Source organism: Phragmites australis, chromosome 2 (assembly GCF_958298935.1).
Source record: "Phragmites australis chromosome 2, lpPhrAust1.1, whole genome shotgun sequence".
In the NCBI taxonomy this organism is placed as follows: domain Eukaryota; kingdom Viridiplantae; phylum Streptophyta; class Magnoliopsida; order Poales; family Poaceae; genus Phragmites; species Phragmites australis.
Window position 1 is genome coordinate 8,095,243 of NC_084922.1, and position 17,956 is coordinate 8,113,198.

At 45.0% G+C, this 17,956-nt stretch overlaps 3 protein-coding genes across 7 annotated transcripts; 1 reads left to right on the forward strand and 2 right to left on the reverse strand.

Moving 5' to 3' along the window:
* Window positions 1-3,663: 3,663 nt before the first annotated feature.
* LOC133897728 (auxin-responsive protein IAA1-like) lies at window positions 3,664-6,431 on the reverse strand. The gene is made up of 5 exons (XM_062338546.1): window positions 6,077-6,431; window positions 5,757-5,971; window positions 5,541-5,655; window positions 4,180-4,241; window positions 3,664-4,058 (listed from the first exon to the last, which is right to left on the reverse strand). The coding sequence occupies exons 1-5, from the start codon at window positions 6,301-6,303 to the stop codon at window positions 4,039-4,041; spliced, it is 639 nt and encodes a 212-aa protein (XP_062194530.1). The 5' UTR covers window positions 6,304-6,431; the 3' UTR covers window positions 3,664-4,038.
* Window positions 6,432-10,466: 4,035 nt separating this feature from the next.
* On the reverse strand, window positions 10,467-11,934 carry LOC133909819 (uncharacterized). 5 transcript variants are annotated; one of them, XR_009908442.1, is made up of 3 exons: window positions 11,694-11,934; window positions 11,377-11,493; window positions 10,467-11,154 (listed from the first exon to the last, which is right to left on the reverse strand). XR_009908442.1 is itself a non-coding variant. In XM_062352367.1 (3 exons), the coding sequence occupies exons 1-3, from the start codon at window positions 11,627-11,629 to the stop codon at window positions 10,937-10,939; spliced, it is 345 nt and encodes a 114-aa protein (XP_062208351.1). In that variant the 5' UTR covers window positions 11,630-11,934; the 3' UTR covers window positions 10,467-10,936. The 5 variants fall into 5 exon arrangements, 1 of the variants encoding a protein (XP_062208351.1); XR_009908441.1 differs by having other exon boundaries at window positions 11,615-11,934; XM_062352367.1 differs by having other exon boundaries at window positions 11,620-11,934.
* A 2,907-nt stretch (window positions 11,935-14,841) lies between these two features.
* On the forward strand, window positions 14,842-16,197 carry LOC133902295 (aspartic proteinase CDR1-like). Its single transcript, XM_062343901.1, has one exon. The coding sequence runs from the start codon at window positions 14,842-14,844 to the stop codon at window positions 16,195-16,197; it is 1,356 nt and encodes a 451-aa protein (XP_062199885.1).
* The last annotated feature ends 1,759 nt before the right edge of the window (window positions 16,198-17,956 follow it).

The window sequence follows — 17,956 nt, forward strand, 5'->3', positions numbered from 1 at the left end:
CGATAATGCCTAGCAGCTTAGGGGATTGAATCCCTAAGAGTAACAAGCACTCCATGAACTTCATGTCGATGAACTCAAGTGCTTAGGATGGGAGTTTAGCTCACTTGCAATATCTCAATTCAACTCACTATTTTTCTCAAATTACACACTAGATTGGAATGAGAGGGAGTTTTTTTTTTTTTTTTTTTTTGCTCTAGAAGGTTTTCTTTCGTACCTAAGCAACAGCAAAAAGGATGGGGTGAGAGGCTATATATACCCAACCACCAAAAACTAGCTGTTACATAGCTTTTTTTACTGACCTGGAGTATCTGGATCAACTCAGAGACTCCGGGTTGGCACTAGAACGCTTAACCGAGAATCGTGACAGAAGCTTATCCCAGAGACTCCGGACAGAACAGCAAAATCAAAAATATCTATGTCAACTTGGAGACTCCGAGTGAAATGAAGAAGCCCCAAACCGAGACCCAAACCCGGAGCCTCATCCGAAGGGTCTAGAACCCCAAAAATCCGGATTCCACCCGGAACCTCCAAGTTCAACATAACTGACCCCTGAAAAAACAGCGATAACTTTTGATCCCAAAGTCCGATTTTAATTATTTTATACTCTATAGAAAGCTTATTCATGACCTCAAACACAATGTATCAAACTAGGAATACTCTGAAACTTAATTTGGACACTTTCACACTTTCCGCACCAGGCTCCCTAAACTAACTCTCACTTTGGGTTAGTTATAAAACTCTTGAGGACTGAGATACTATAATTAGCTCTATGTTGTATCTCTCTTAATAATGTGGCATACTTATACTTAGTTTCAAATGTAAAACTCGTTTGAACCAATTTGAGTCTTTGAATACTTTCAAGTACCGCTTGTTCCTTTCAAATCTTGAGGGTTGTCAACTTCTATATAATATTCACTCTATCTTTTCTTAATTTTTCATATGATTGATGCGAGTCACTCATAGCTTTCCATGGCCTCACGCAGTCCATTAGTGCAAAATCATTCACTCGCTCTTCACTATCGCCTTGGTCCTTCGGCGTCAAGGCATTTGCTTGTACTTCACTACTGGATGGTCCATCGCAGTCGTCTTGCTCGCCCTTCACCATTTTACCGTAGAAAACCATTTTGTATCTGACATCTTCAATAAATTCACTTTATCATATATGAAGTTCAATTTTGTTATTCACTTTTTGCATATATGATTTTAATTCAACTTATGTCTTGTTATGTATTATAACCTCAACTCACTCTGAAGCACAAAGCACATGAGCTAGTCCATAAAACTCTATTGACAATGATATATCTTTAGTTACTTAATCTCCGCAAGTAACTTAACATTCATTCTTCAAACTTCTTCTTTTTTATGAACATCACTAAGATCTCAATAACTTTGATGTAATTCTTTAACTCATGGCATTTCTTAATAAATTCATACTTTATTTCTTATGCATCTCCTATGAAATAACCTAATAACAATTCTCAGCATCAATAACTTTGATGTAATTCTTTAACTCATGGTATTTCTTAATGAATTCATACTTCATTTCTTATGCATCTCCTATGAAATAACCTAATAACAATTCTCAGTATCATTGTTAGTTCATATGTATTGTCATCATTTATCTGAGCATCACCTAGAGCTCATTGATCTTGATGCATATCTCTCTTTCATGCCATCTATGGAACATCCTACCAACAATTTTTAACAACATAGTTAGTCCATAGATATTATCATTAATTACCAAAATCACACATAAGTGCTAGATGCACTTTCAGAATTTCATCTAATTTTTATTTATTTTTAAAAAATGAATTTGAATTTAGCCAAAAACCGATTGATTTCTGAATGCGAACCGCAGTGAATTGGTCACATTATAATGGACACACTAATTATCTTGTCCTTCCATTTCTTACACCTAACATTCATCTATTTTTTTGATTTTCTTATATACCTCTTTTTTTTCACATATCTACTTAGTACAAATATGTCCACATAGGCTAGTAAAAATTTCTCTTCCATTGTTGGGAAAATATAAAATAGGGAAATCGACGTTAAATCTGTAGTTTTGTGAAATTGTTGCTTAAATATATAGTTTTGCGATAATTTTGCCAAAATATATGTAGTTTTACAATAAAATCAACACTAAATCTGTAGTTTTATGAAACTATTATTTAAATATGTAGGTTTACAATAATTTTATCAAAGTATCTATAGTTTTGCGATAAAATTGATATTAAATATGTAGTTTTGTAAAATATTATTTAAATATGTAATTTTGTAATAATTTTGTTAAAGTATCTGTAGTTTTACAAAATTTACTCTTTGAAAAACCAGTGGTGAGTTCGTCTTTGTTCTAAAGGCAAATGATGGCTTGGTTTCACATCCCAAAACCTAATTAATTCCTTCTCAAAATGTGGTTTGAGTAGGCATGAAGTCCTCCGACCTTTCGTTTGCCCCAAGATCGCAAAATATGATGTTCTTGAAACCCTTGCTGCCAATTGACATAGAGTAGTTTATCTATAACCAGATGATTCTACTCACGATTTCATTTGAGGTCTTCCTAATAAGCTTAGCTTAGCTAAAGCTAAGAGTGTCACTTTCTCGAAAGAAATCTTTCAAAAGGAGGAGGAGAAGAAGTGAGTCCATGGATTAAAATTTTGTTGAATTTTTGGTGAAAATTTTGAATTTCGAGAATTTTAGCTGGGAACAAAATATCTAATTTTAGAATTTTCTTTTACTGACATGTGAAACTCACGTAGAAGAGAATGAAAAATGACTGAAATTTCAACTATTTAATAGAAATTTCAGCATGGTCCACAGAAAAGAGGATGAAAAATAACTGAAATTTCAATAAAATTTTAGGAATTTTAGTCCTTTCATCTGTGAAGAAAAAATTGTAAAACGTAATTAAAATACCTGAAAGTGACACTGGAAAGCGACAGCTATAACCGGCCATGGATAAGGCCGTCGTTTTCTCCCCGGAAAAGAGAGAACAACCGGTGCTGATCCGTCGCTGCCACGCACTCATTCAGCGGCGGCGAGACCACGTCAATTGCAAGCCCAACCTGCTACCCATGTTCTGTGTTTTGGTTCAGAGCACTGCTGGAAGAACATGGCTCAAGCCATGGTTCTTCAACAGAAGAAACGTTTTACCTTGGAGAGCAGCGATCTCAGGCAGTCAATGCCACATGGTCAGACAGCCATCAGGGATCTCTGCTTGTTTAATACTGAGGCATGCTTCATTTTCAATCCATTCCATTTGGCAATAGCATGGCATGGGTTCAATGAACAATATCCATCGTTGACTACACATCAAGGCTCTAAAACTAGGTACCAGGTACTCGCTAGGCCGCCTCACCTTGTAGCGAGTATATGGTAATCGGCCTTGTAGTATCATGCTAAGTGACCTAGTCCTTGCACAAGGCTCACTACACATTCACTATTGAAGTTCAGAACGACTATTCGTTACAGACCTTCCAGGGCCCATGGGGGACACCCTACTGAATATAAATGGGAGTGAAACATCAGCGATCTAAATTTCAATCGCTGATTGATACCCAAGCTCATCAGTTAATGATCGGAATGAAAGTGCAATTGAGCAAATCAGAATGTATCAGCAACAGAAGAAGCTGATTACATATCATAGGATGGAGAACCACAAACTTCAAACAAAACCATAGGTCAACATAATAAGATGTATAACAGCATGTCATTGCCCTCACACCTGTAGAGTATGAAGTATCACACATATAACCTAACAGCAAAACAGAAAGCAGACGAGAAACATTGAACAACATGAGTTCTGCGTGTCTGGTCTTATTCATCAAGAGACGAAACTGTAGGCGTGTATTTCAAGCTTCGGATCTATATGTCGAAACTACCGACAAGTAATGAAACTACAACCAACTCAATAGCTTAAGGGGACTGAAAGCAGTAGGTGACAACTGTACACATTTCTATCTCACGTGAAGAACCTCAGGAGAGCAAAGTTTCCTCTTTCCTTCAAGAAGCCCGCGCATACCAAGCATGGAGTGTGCCTCATCGACCAGCTCTTGGTGCTGTGAGTAACAGAAAAAAAAACAAGTGAATTAAGAATTTAAGATGGATGCAGAGTGTAAGCACAAAAAGGAGCTAACAACCGCAGCATAGAAAGATACGGTTTTTTAGAGGAATATGTACCTAAGTTAACAGCCTCAGAACTCTTCATGAGACGGAGGCGTTGGCAGGTTTCCACAAACATCCTACATAGGCATGAGGAATTGAGGAGGTTAGAAACTTGTCAAATTAAAGTCTAATGAGTACATCATATATCCTTGCAGTTTGGTACCAAGTACTACTTAATTGCAATACTACCAAGCATGAGCACAGAAGAAATAACAAACATCAAACCATCTCAAAGCTCAAGAAATTATTAATATATTTCCTAGAAGGACCAAGAAGCAATTTGCTCCATAGCTTAGCTGACATCTCTTGTCAATGAACAGTGTAATCAAAGTGTAGTGGAGAACAAAACTACAAAGGTAACCTTATCCAAAGTAGGCTATCTTAATAAAGTCAATTCTTTTCAACATAGGCCTCATGAATTGCCCAGCTATGGAAAGAAACTGCACATCAAAGTTGCTTAATCTGCTAAAAGCTAGAAACAGTAATATGACTGATTCATGTGATCGACGTTTCTGGATGGAACCTAAGCTCAAAAAAACAAAAAGGCAAAAGAGGGGTGGATAACTCATTTTTCCCTGTTAGTTATGCTACAATTAATTGATTTCAGTTTAACCTGACAAAAAAGGTAATATTTTATAATCAGTCTGCTCGTAGTGAGCTGACAAGGGAAAAAGGAAATAGCAAACCTTGTCAGTACAAGAAAAAAAAAAGTGCCTCCTAACTCTCCTTTCCCGAGATCCCCCATATCCTTCCAACAACGCTCTTTCGGATCAATATATGCAGAATCAGAGAAGTCATGTTCTCAAATCCTTTCAATAACACTTTTACATGCATTACTGCCAACAGCAAGAGCAGCTCTCAGGAATCTCACTTAAAACAATGTTAAAAAACCTCCCGCAACGCACCCTTTGGTGTTGTTCCAATAGGTTGGATTAGATCAAATCACTTCGTATCGGTGGGGAAGATGAAGTAATTTCTGTGCGAATCCGAGGGAATTGGATCTAATGCCTATTTATTCAAACAAACCTTTCTAGGAATTGTTGCCTTTCTACCCAAAAATGAAATCGTCAATTCATATCAACCATGTTCATTGCACATCTCAATGGTGCAATATAATGCCAACAAAAAAGGCTTTTAAGTAACAATGACCAAACTCTACAAAGAAATGCATAGCTCTACCTTACATCTGCCAAACTCCCTCTCAAATCAAAGCTACCGCATCCAATTTGATGATCAGTGCAAGATCCTAAATTCCTAATCAATAATCATACACTAAGAACAACCATCAGACCACATGCGTAGAAGCTAGCATTCGAGCACGAACTGCATAGATAATCGACTAATTAGGGGAAAATAGGGAGGACAAAGGAGCTCACTTCCAGGGGACGTCACCGACGAGCATCCAGTCGCCGTCCTTATCCTCGTACGTCGGCACGTACTCCGTCCCGTTCACCGCGTCCACCAGCTTCCTCTCGTCGTCCGCGAACTTCCCTACGTGCGCCATCCAGCCAAACCATCCTCATCAGCTGGAACACTCAATCAAACGGAGCAAAGAGCCGCCGGGACCAGAAGCAAGAGGTGGCAGCACTCACGGATGGTGAAGTGGGCGAAGAACTTGTCCTGGAGAGCGCGGAGGAGCTGGTCGTAGCCGGCGTAGGCCTCCAGGTCCACCTTCCGCAGGTAGGGCGCGCCGTCGACCGCCACCTTGACGAACTTGGCGGCCTGCTTGGCCTTGCTGGACCCCGCGACGTCGGCAAGCGCGTTCTTGCGGTACGACCTCACCGGCGGCCACCCGACCACCCGCGCCCTGACCACCCAAAGAGACAAGGAAACAACATCAAGCTCGTGTCAAGCCAAAATCGCCCTCTAATTCCCGGAAAGAACGCATTTTTATCGGGGGAGGTGGTCGTACTTGGGTGCTGGGGGAGCTTCGGAGGAGGAGGCGGCGGCGAGGGGGGAGTGGTTAGGTTCGGCGTCGTAGGAGGCGCGCTTGCGGTCGGGGTCAGGGGACGAGGAGGACGAGGACAACGATGAGGTGGAGCCGGGGAGGCGGAGGGTGAGGGCGAGGGCGGTGTCCTCGAAGTCGAGGCCGGAGGCGGCAGAGGACTCGGTGGAGCTCCGCTCCGTCTCCACCGACATGGCCGGCGGCGAGTGAGCTCTGCGCGCGGCGGCTTCTGCTGCTGCAGCAACAGCTTCCGCTTGTGCTGGGCAAGGGAAAGGGGAGGTGGTTTGGTTATAGTGGGCGCGGTCACCGTCCGCTCCGGTGGTCACCGGTAAGGTGGGTTTTTGCTAGTGAGTCCTGTACTTGTGACTGTTTTGCATATACACATGGAAAATACATAAGCCTGTCACATAGGTTATTTTCAACAGCTATCTTAAATTTTCATTCTCAAATACTATTACAGCATTCTTTATCACTATTATAATATCTCTTATTTTTTATCTCCAATAGCTACCTATATTCTACCTTTTACAACGTTTTCCCTCCCTCCGGACATATTGTTAACTCTGTAAACAGTACTGCTACAGTGTTGATACAGTATTTTCCTCCTTCCGGTACCACTGTACCAGTACTGTGCGGTGCTGGAGTTGGCCTTAGGCCCGTTTAGATAGGCGGTGACTTCGGGCTTTTACTCAGTGCAGAAAGTTGTTATAGCTATTAAATTTTAATTTCTCAGTATATTCAAAAATCAGAAAAATTAGTTAGAATATACTTCTCAATTTTTAGTTTATTTTAGCCATAACAGCTTCCTTAGCCTATAAAAAGCCGAGATAAAAACTAACTATTTAGATAGTTTTTACCTTTAAAAAAAGCTAAAAAAGCCTATTCAAATAGGGATTCAGAGTTATCAATAGAAGTGGAGATAGTTGTGTATAAAACAAAAGGAATATGTAGATAACGTATACGGTGAGGTGTAAAACATAAATTAAAGTGGCTGGGGGCAAGGTGTAAACCATAAATTAAAGAGGCTGGGGCGAGATGTAAACCATAAATTAAAGAGACAAAGAGGCTGACACAATCTCTACTACTCTATATAAAATATGATTCGATTCCCACATCATATCTTTCTCTACTCTTTTTTACTATAATAAAAACTTTTAAAATTTAAATAATTTATTTACTTTCACTATCCATCTTATTTATCTAACATATCTGTTTATTACTAACTATAGATATGAGACATGCTTTAATAATAAAAATAAATAATAAAATTAGGAGAAAAAATAACGAATAATTTATTATTGATGTTATTTTATTTAATATTTATATGTCGTGTACAGCGGCAGAGCACTTGGCGCGGGTCGCTCCCTCGGTGGGCCCTGGCTGCCGGTTGGGCGCCCTGCAGCGGCCCCGGAAGCAGCGAGCGCCGTAGCGTCAAGCGGGTCCACGGTCGCAGCCGTCCGATCCCAAACCTACGGCCCTCGACCGGGACATCACGGCACGCCAAAAACGAAGGCAAACACAACCACTGCTGCTCCGGGTGTTGACGCTATCCAATCCGAATAAATGAACTCGGCCCTGTAGTCTGCCCGTGCGTGTGTGCCAAGTTTAGCAACGGAGGAGAGGAAGGCACGCAAGAATTTTGAACGCTGAGAAATTAATTCCAGCACCATATGCACCAAACTTAAAGCGAAACGAAGCCGAGACGTTGTGCAAGTACGTATACGTATACATATACGTAGTAATATAAATGTACGGGTGCATCGAGTCAGCGGCGGATCATCCAAGAGCATCCTACTATGCCGGCGCACCTGGAGGCCTCGTTGAAAATTTCAACGGGTTCTTGACGAGTTGGACGGTGTGGGCCCGTCCCAAGCAGACGGGCGGCACGGGTCGGTCACCCTCCTTACAATTTTGTGTCGGATCTGCTACTGCGTCGAGTTGTCCTTGTGTTTTGAGAAAATAAATTGGTAGCCAGACGTGGCTGTTGTCCACCCGTAAAACGGGGACGTGTGAACGCGCCGGCTGTCGGGCGCTTGTCCCCTCCCCCGGCCCACGGTAGTGCCTGCCTTCGCCGGTTCGCCCGCAGGTCTCCCTCCGCCTTTTCCTTTTCCTCCGCCGCGTGAACTTTCCACGGGCCGTCGCCGCAGGGACGGAGCCAGGGAGGGGCTAGCAGGAGCCCTGGCCCCCCCTATGGCTGATAATTTCCTTTATATAACACAAATCTTTTTATGTATAATAATAAAAAAAATTATTTGGCACCTCTTATACTTAATTCATCCTAATTGGCCCCCTCTTTGATTTTTTTCTAGCTCCGTCCCTGCCGTCGCGGTTCATCCGTCGGCGGCCGACAAGTCATCGGGCCGGCTGCCAGTGCCGTGCACTGCACCGGCCAGCCGTGTACGTGCAGGTCGATGGATTTAGAATCAAAATGTACTAGTCTGATTGGCGCTGCGTAAGATTGGCACGGAGTAGCCGCGTCTGTTTTTATTTTATTGTGTAGAGTACGATAAAAAAAACTAAAAAATTAAGTTCACAAATTTTGTAAATTTCAATATTTATCTATAAAATTATTAATGTTAAATACATTAAATTAATTATAGAGAAAACAATAGTACTTTTATATATACACATAGTTTTAACATGTAGGTGAAAGTAATACTAATCTAAAAAAATTGTTTTATATTTTTTTGAGTTTTAGATATTTTTCTTTGCATTTTAGATTTTTTTTTCAGCGATTTATTAATATAACTAATATCTATTTCGACATTTTTCTAGAATTTCTCAAAAAGAAAATTACATATACATGTATACATATGTATATGTATATGTATATGTATATCTATACATATATACATATGTCACATGTATACATATACCTATACATATATATACGTACACAGGGTCCACTGCTATAGTAGCAGGGGCTGAGAGGACACCGATTTCGCCAGCGTTAGGATATAGTATTGATAAGTGTCCCATTTGTTAGATTATATCATATTTACTTAGTTAAGAGATGTTTTATAGATTTGATATATAATATATTATTAAAAAAATATATAATTATATAGTATCATGTACACCCACTATCTTTGAGTGAGTCCGTCCTTACTGATGTAAAAAAAATTATAGAATATTTTATAAAAAGACTTTTATAAGATCTTAATCAATATAGTTCTTACCTAATTGAACAGCTATCATATCTAATTAATAAAAAATGAACAGGTGACATGCACCAGCAATCTTTCTGTATCGCTCTGTTCTCGCGCGACGTCCGTGCGGGCGTGAGCGGTGTCCAGGCAACAGCAGTGGAAGAGAAGAAAAGAGGCCTGCAGAACCGACGGGCGTCAGAAGTGCATGCATGCATGGGGAAGCGAGCAGCTCGCTGCTGGTGGCTGGAGAATGGAGATCTCGACATCTTTCCTGTCCAGTTTAGGCGCGACAGGGCAGGACCCGAGGCTCTCATCCGGTCCATATCTGCACGCACACCTGTTCAAACCAGTCAGGGCAAAGATAGACGCGCGATCTTACACGGAGACCGGAGTTGCGGCTGTGAGCATCACAATCAGAGACCGAGAATCAAATCCTTGCGTTGGCATTAGTTTGCACGGATTCGTTTGGAGCGGGTTTGATTATCCGTATGAATGTATTAGTTAGTTTTTGGTTTTGTACGTGCATATATTATCGTGGATAAGATTGTTTAGTTATTTAAATATATTGTCTCTTTATATTTACATACCTAATTATAGGATTAGAGTCAGGTTCGATAGATATGTTCGAATCGAGCTTCTCTAAAATCTGATTTAGTTGATGTATTGTGTTCGCTATAATACTACAATAAACTCACTTGTTAGTCTTGAGTGTATGGTCATTACATTCGCTCATGCAAATAATTAAATACTTTTATATAGTCATTGCAATCTTCTATATACACAAACAAATATTTTTCTTCTAAAAGTCATCGTGTTTATTCAGTACGCTTCATCTCTTTAAAAAAAACCATATATAGCAACCAAACACCTTCGATTCCGAGCCCTGGACGATTGATTTCAGAGGATCGCAGCAGCAAATGTGCATGTGCTCATGAACTGGTGTGAGTATATTTCTTCCAAGAAGGCTGCTCATGGACTGGTATTTGCAGCTCATGCATTATCCGTGTATCGTGTAGTCCCTTCCGGCGTGAATAATGAATGAGCAGCTGCCAAAAAGCAGTAGGAATCCCATAGAATACTGCCAAATCGATTGCATGGTCGCCTGGCTGCTTTTTCTTTTTTTCTCTTCCTGCTCAAACCATAAATCTTTTTTTAAGAGAAAGGGTTTATATTAATTTAAAGTAACAGTACATCTCTAAATTGCAGGAAACACTTCCTCGCCTCTAAACGATCTCTGCCGCTCTAAACGAGTCGAGATCGTGAAGCGAACCCCTCGCGTTGAGACCATCGACTAACTCCAAATATTGAAAAATACTGCAACATCCAGTACTCTGAAACCATTGCCGAAGTATATCTAAGCTACTGAACATGAATCGATGGTTGCATTGCTGGCTCAAACACAGGGAAATAAGAACTTCCACGACCACCGGCAAAGAAGCGTGCGGCCTAAAGCTACAATCCGCCAAAGGATGATACCCAATCCCTCTGCAGAACACATACACATAGTACTTTCATAAACGTACCCATACGCAAATGCATACACATCACAGACCCAAACACAAACGTATCTTCCATAGCTATTCTAGGGAACATCACCGACGAAGGCGGCATCATCGGAGACAACATTCAACAGCAAAAGCCGGACTTCCAGCTGTAGGCCCGAGGAGAGATCCCATGTCTAAGTGATGCAGAGAGTCGGCACCAGAATGGCGGAGATCGAAACTAGGCCGGAGTTGGCACCAATGACGCGATCGACACCGAGACCAACGACGAAGATCAACGTCGAAGACCACAAAAACCAAGGCAACGCCTCATGCCGCTCGAACGATAGCTCCGTGCCTCCACGAACTTCCCGTTGTGCCACGACGCACTGGTCCGGGCTGCTCGTCTTGGCCGCTGCCTCGACAAGGATGAAGAAAGAGAGCATGCAATCAAAGTCGTACCCGACACCGATAGGGAAGTTGACGAGAAGACCGAGCACCTCCTCCTGCACAGACAACAGTCTGCCACCCGCGAGCACTTCCATCGCCGCTCCCTCTCACGACGGAGCTCAAAACCTTCTAGAACCTACATGACTAATTGAAGAGTAGTAGATGTATACTAGGGAGGATTCCTCACCCAAAACACGCCACCGGTAAGCTGAAGATGGCCAAGGAGGGACCGGATCCGGCTGGAATCGGCGGCCTCGCCTTTTTCTTCTATGTATACTGTAGCCTTTGTCGGTAATTCTGATCCCTGCAAAAGAAGTCATTATGTGATCAGCTAATTAAAAAATCCCATGCAGTGGATTTCTTTCAGACAGAAGGTATATCATTCTGATTTTGGTCCCAGGGAATTAATCGGTACAAAATTCTACCGCACCAAACTCCATGCGACTTGAGAAATCTGGAAGCACATCATACTCCTCTCCTTTGTTGCTCAGAAAAAGTTCACACCTTGCCTTTCACCTGTGTCCTCTGCTATGACTTGAGCTGTTCCTACTGCTCCGTGTCATGACTCATGACTGCTTCTTCCTAACCACCGATCACGGGCGGATCTTCCGGGGGGCTCATGCCCCTCCTATCTTTCTAGTGCTCCATGGATTCATGGAGAAGAAGGGAGGATTGGAGGGAAAACAAAAGGAGGGGTTAGGAAGGAAGAAAGTGAAGTGTTTTCTAACAGTCCATGTTGTGTCCGTCAATGTCACCCACCTGTAATTAGTAGGGACAATTACTTGATAAGTAGGTCGGCCAAGGGCCAGTTGCACGTCAGGTCAAAGCAGAATCATCTTCTTCGCCCTGAAGTTGTGGCTTGCTTTTGTCCTGCCCTACACGGGTAAACACGCTCGCCTAGTCAAACCGGCTTTGCTTGGCAGTTGGCACTGCAACTCTGCAAGACTGCAAGTACTGCTGCTTTCTTTCTGATTCTTCCTGGAAAAAATGGGGTTTTTTCTTTGGCACCGGCTTGTCTACGAAGCTGAAGTGAATCGGAATCGAATCGGGGCTGCGCTTGGTCAGTCAGCGTACACCTTGTCGGCCCAGCGAGGAGCATCCGATGCCAAGTTGCAACTTGCAAGCGACACCACCGCTTGGTTGGTGCTCCATTAAAATTTTCAAGAAAAAAAGTCTGTGTTCCATTTTTTGTTAGACAAGTCTGTGCTCCACTAGGCTGTATGATTGAAGGGGTATAAGTAGCTATTTAATAGATAGTTAAAAGCTTAGTTAGGTGAAAATGAATTTTTAGTTTATTTTATTTAGTTCTTTGTTGACATAATAAAATATACTCCATCCGATTGCAAATGTAGGTCATTTTAGACTTGTGCATAAAAATTAAGAAAGTGGATCAAATGACCTTGTTACCTTTCATTTATTCTGTATTGAAAAAGATAACTTATTCATTTGTGAGAGTAGTAATATTTATTAAATAAGAGCAAGACTGGAACAAAAGAGAAATAAATGTATAGAAATTCGAGAATGACTTATATTTAGAGAATAGTTAAGAAGACTAAAACATCTACATTTACAACTAGAGGGAATGATATTTACATTCCTAATGATTGGGCTAAACTTTGACTAGTATCCAAAACTATTTTCCCCAATACTGCAATACACAGCACCAGTTGAAAACGCCCAAACTAGAGTAGCAGTAGCATAAAGCTCAGCAACATGAACAGCTATGCGCTGCCTTTCGCTGTCAGGTATAGGAAAGGCAGTTTTACCTAATACCTGTCTAATACACAAAAGTCTCAGATATGTTTCATATTTGATATCTGCCGATATATTTATGGGTAAAAAATAATACCTAACAAGTATACAGATACAGATATAAATAAGAATTACCCGTACCGTAACACTCGTTTACTTGTCTATACTACTGACAGGTGGGCCAGTCTGTCAGTCGAGTACTCAAGTTCGATCCCTAATCCATCAGGTATCGTATCCTACTCCCGAGTCTTATCTCCTTCTTGTAGTCGCCACCCCTCAGGCCTCAGTGGCCAGTGTAGATCCCCGTCGCAGCCCAACTCCCCCCACGTCGTTCACTCGCGGCATTGCAAAACCGAGGGGAACGGTGGGAGCAATATCCTACTTACCACATCCGAATACCATCCCTATTCAGTGTAATAACACTGGACAATATCCAATCCCACCTGAGCAGCAATGCATGGATGCATGTAATGGTGTAACAGTGCAAACGGATATGGCTATGGCCACCCAAAACTGTGGCCTGTCACGCCCAGGCCCAGCTACAGTACGTAGCGGCTGCACCGCAAGGAGGGGTGCTGTGCCGTCCTGTGCGGTGCACACAATCCTGGCTGGGATTGGATACTGTCCACTGGCTGGGATTTTTCAGAGGGAGAGGGGAGGGCCTGTCCGAAAGCTGTTTAGTGCTTACTTGCTCGCTCTCAGGTTCAGCACCATCTTTTGGACCAGGCTACATCGGCTGTTTCGGTTTTTTATATTTTTTTTAAATCAAAAAGTTAAAAGCATACGTATCTGTTCTGAAATTTTGGAGTTCTATACTTGTGTCACCTATTGGAAGAAAACATGTTCCAATACCGTTAAAATTCGAAATACTATCGAAATGATCATGAAAAATTTTGAAAAAAAATTGTTGTGTAGAGAATGCTATAGTCTAACGCTCCAAAAAAATTCAACACAAACAGAATATAGTTTTAAATTTTTAAAATGGACGTATATATGTACAATATTTAGATTTAAAAATATATAAAAATAAAAAAGGTCGGCCGTTTCCACTAGGCACAACGGATCGGTCTGACCCTGACGGACGCTTCGTGGGCCTCCATGTCTCGCACTGCTGTGTTTTTAATGAGCCCATCAAACTGTGCCGTCCTCGCCGGCGCCACAGTTTCTCCCTCGCCGGTCTCTTTTTGCTCGGTTGGCAAGATGGAATGGAATTGTGCGTTGCCCAAATGCGCATCTCAAGGTTGATCTTTTTTTTTCAATTGCAAGGAAGACGCATACGCGCACACACCACTACACGACCGGAGATCAGTTCCATGGGTTTGCATTGTTTGTGGGAAAATTTAATTATATATCCTAAAGTTGATTAATTTTTGATCATATATCTCGCATAAACTAGTTTCGTATTGGGTAAGATATGCGCTGCTTACTCTTTTCTTTTTTCTGAAACTTAAAGAACACTTGGAATGAAAAGCATGAGATTCCCCCCCCCCCCCCACTAATTCACTCCTTATCAACTCAGTTTGCAGGATCCTAATTACTGCTTGTCTCTCCTGGTTCACCTTTAACCAAAAAACCTGGCTAGTGATTGGTCATGGCATATCTGCACTGAAATGCATTTAAATCCCTACTAAAATGAGGCCTCCGAAATTCTCAGTTTCACACGCGAAGTTAAAAACGCATATTTTCTCCAATCAAGTGTAGCTGTATCACCGTATCATTTAGCACGTAATTAACCATGCAGATACACTACAGTTCATACAAATCCCACTGATCCTTTGGTCTTTCCGTAATTACCATGTACGTTACGCCAATACGTTTATTAGTATTGGGAGGTACTGATCCCCGGCAGAAATTACCGGCGAGTCACCGTGTTCCAGTTTAGGAGGAGGACACCATCGCCATGGAAGCGACCATGCTTCGCGCGCTTCTCCTCTTTAGCCTCCTCCTCGCCGGGAAACGCTGCTGCACGGCGTCCGGTGCCGGCGGCTTTAGCGTGGAGTTCATCCACCGTGACTCCGCCAGGTCGCCGTTCCACGAACCGGCGCTGTCCTCCCACGGCCGCATGCTTGCGGCCGCCCGCCGCTCTCTCCAGGCCGAGGCGTCCGCACGCTCTGGCCGTAGCGCGTCGCCCGCCTCCGCACCCGCGCCCGGCGACGGCGTCGAGTCCAAGGTCATCTCCAGGTCGTTCGAGTACCTGATGGCCGTGAACGTCGGCACGCCGCCGAGGCAAATGCTAGCCATCGCCGACACAGGCAGCGACCTCGTGTGGTTCAACTGCAGGAACGGCAGCGACAGCCGCGCGCCCGCCGCGGGCGGCGCCTCGCCATTGCCCGCCGTGTTCGACCCGTCCCGCTCGTCGACGTACGGTCTCGTGAGCTGCCAGTCCGTCGCGTGTGAGTCGCTCAGCGAGGCCTCCTGCCACGTCGTCTCCAACTGCCAGTACCAGTACTCGTACGGAGACGGCTCCCGGACGATCGGGCTCCTGTCCACCGAGACGTTTAGCTTCGACGACGGCGGGGCCGCGCGCCGGGTGCGCGTGTCCCACGTCAACTTCGGCTGCTCGACGTACTCCGCCGGCACGTTCCGCTCCGACGGACTCGTGGGGCTCGGCGGCGGGGCCTTGTCCCTCGTGACGCAGCTCGGAGCCGCGACGCCGTTCGGGAGCAAGTTCTCCTACTGCCTGGTCCCGTTCTACTCCGCCAACTCGTCATCCACCCTCAACTTCGGCGCCAGGGCCGTCTTGTCGGAGCCTGGCGCAGCGACCACGCCGCTGGTGCCCTCGGCCGTGGACTCGTACTACACCGTGGCCCTCGAGTCCGTTGCAGTCGGCGGGCTGGCGGTGGCAACCCAGCGCTCCCGCATCATCGTGGACTCCGGAACCACGCTCACGTTCCTGGACCCGGCGCTGCTGCGGCCGCTGGTGACAGAGCTGGAGCGGCGGATCACCCTGCCGCGCGCGCAGTCGCCGGAGCAGCTGCTGGAGCTGTGCTACGACGTGAGCGGGCGGCGGGAGTGGGGGATCCCTGACGTGACGCTGGTGTTCGGCGGCGGCGCGGCGGTGACGCTGCGAGCGGAGAACACGTTCACGATGGTGCAGGAGGGGACGCTGTGCCTGGCGGTGGTGTCCGTGTCGCAGGGGCAGCCGGTGTCCATTCTGGGGAACGTGGCACAGCAGAATTTTCATGTTGGGTACGACCTCGAGAAGCGCACCGTCACCTTCGTGGCCGCTGACTGCACCCACTCGGCGTCCACCTAATGCATGCATACCATACCAGTGCCGCCATGGCCGCCCCTGTGTAGTTATGATATAACGAGACAATCTCCATCATATATTATACACGATCAAGCAGCCCATAATAAAAAATTCTCCCCTGTCCCTCGCTCTCACTTTCCTTCCTACATCTTAGGCTAATTTAGAAACCTCCCGTCCGCTTCTTATGCTTGGAAACCTCACACCCTCCTCCAAAGACGGAGAAGGGGTGCAGCCCTAGCCACCTGCCGAATCCTATTGCATCGTCTCCCTGCGCAGAGGAGGAAGGGTGGAGCCTCTGCTGTCGTTCATTGAGCGCGCCATTGCTTCTGGCCGCCGCACCTAGCCTGCGCCGTCACCCCTCGCACGGAGAGAAAGCGTCGAGACCCTGCTGCCCCTACGGATTGGCGCTCCGGCTGTAGAAAAATAGCTCTATTAGATCATAATTGTGATTTTGTTGATTAATAACAACATGGTCAATGAGATTAACATAATTGTCAAGAATATATATTAGTAGATCTTATGGATGCAATATATGAAAAAATCACCACAATCACGATAAAATTTAGTCGAATTAAAGAAGTCTTAAGGACGATTTACCTTACTGGATGGTTCGATATTGTGGATGTTGAGCTCATCGAAGTATGTTTGACAAAGGGGGGATTAGCAAGTGTGCTCACCGAAGCAATTCTTGTAGAGAATGATGTCGTGCTGAAGAATGAAGGCTAAACCTCAATGAATAGTCCAGTGATCAAAGCACGGCAACATCGGAGTGTTTATATCCAGAAGGCAAAATGGAACAACCCACCAGATAGTTCAGTGATCAGAGGAAGATACACACCGGAACTGTCGGTGTATCAGGAACCGGGGGTCCCCGAATCCCGAGGTTAGGCCAGCCATCCGCCATATGGCGCCATCCTGTGGGGTCTCTCCTGCAAGATGAGAAAAGATCAAGTCCCGGGAGAAGGCGCTCGGGGCCACAATCGGTGACCCCCGAGTACCCCAGTTCCCCGATAATCCACGGAATCCAAGTACCGGGAAGAAAGTGCTGAGGGGAGTGTACGGTCACCCCCGAGCACCCTAGTCCCCCGACGACCAGGAGAGCTAAGTTCCGGGAGAGAGTGCTCGGGGCTGCGTGCGGCAACCCCCGAGCACTCGGTTCTCCGAGGATCCGTACAAGTGTGCCCAGGAGAGAGTGCTCGGGGGAGGTGAACAGTACCCCCGAGCACTCGGTTCCCCGAGGACACGGAAGGGCGTTCTCGGGAGAGAGTGCTCGGGGAGGTGAACAGTACCCCCCCGAGCACTCAGTACCCCGACGACCCAGTAAGTCCCCTGGTGGAGGCCCCCGAGGGGCCCACCGATGAGGTGTCAGCCAGTCAAAGGCCCGAGGCCGCATTTAAAGAGCATGCGTGGCCTGTCACCTCCAACTGCTCCCGCCGCGCTCAGCGTCAGTTCCTGCCATGTTCTGGCAGAGATGCGTGGGGTTATTAATTGCACGGGTCCCGTCCCGCGCCATCCGGCATATCTCAGGATAACGTCGTAAGGACCAAGGCGTTCCGCCTGCCGCGCTGCTGTGGCAGGGAAACAAGACAGGGCGGGCACGCCGGGTCACTCTGCGGCTGCCCGGTGGGCCCTCTCCACGGCGCCCGTTGCAAGGGCATTTATTGTGACGGATGATCGGGTGTGTGTCGTATTTTCCACCCCTGGTCACTTCGCCCAGAGGAAATGATGACGCCCTTTCCATTTATAGTGTCTCGGAACTCGT

Coding starts and splice junctions, on each gene's coding strand:
- LOC133897728 (XM_062338546.1), bottom strand. CDS start 6,303: ATGTCGGTGGAGACGGAGCGGAGCTCCACCGAGTCCTCTGCCGCCTCC. Junction 4,242..5,540: donor GTCGGTGACGTCCCCTGGAA/GTGAGCTCCTTT, acceptor ATGCCTATGTAG/GATGTTTGTGGAAACCTGCC. Junction 4,059..4,179: donor TTCTGAGGCTGTTAACTTAG/GTACATATTCCT, acceptor TGTTACTCACAG/CACCAAGAGCTGGTCGATGA.
- LOC133909819 (XM_062352367.1), bottom strand. Junction 11,155..11,376: donor TTACCGGTGGCGTGTTTTGG/GTGAGGAATCCT, acceptor TTGTCGAGGCAG/CGGCCAAGACGAGCAGCCCG.
- LOC133902295 (XM_062343901.1), top strand. CDS start 14,842: ATGGAAGCGACCATGCTTCGCGCGCTTCTCCTCTTTAGCCTCCTCCTC.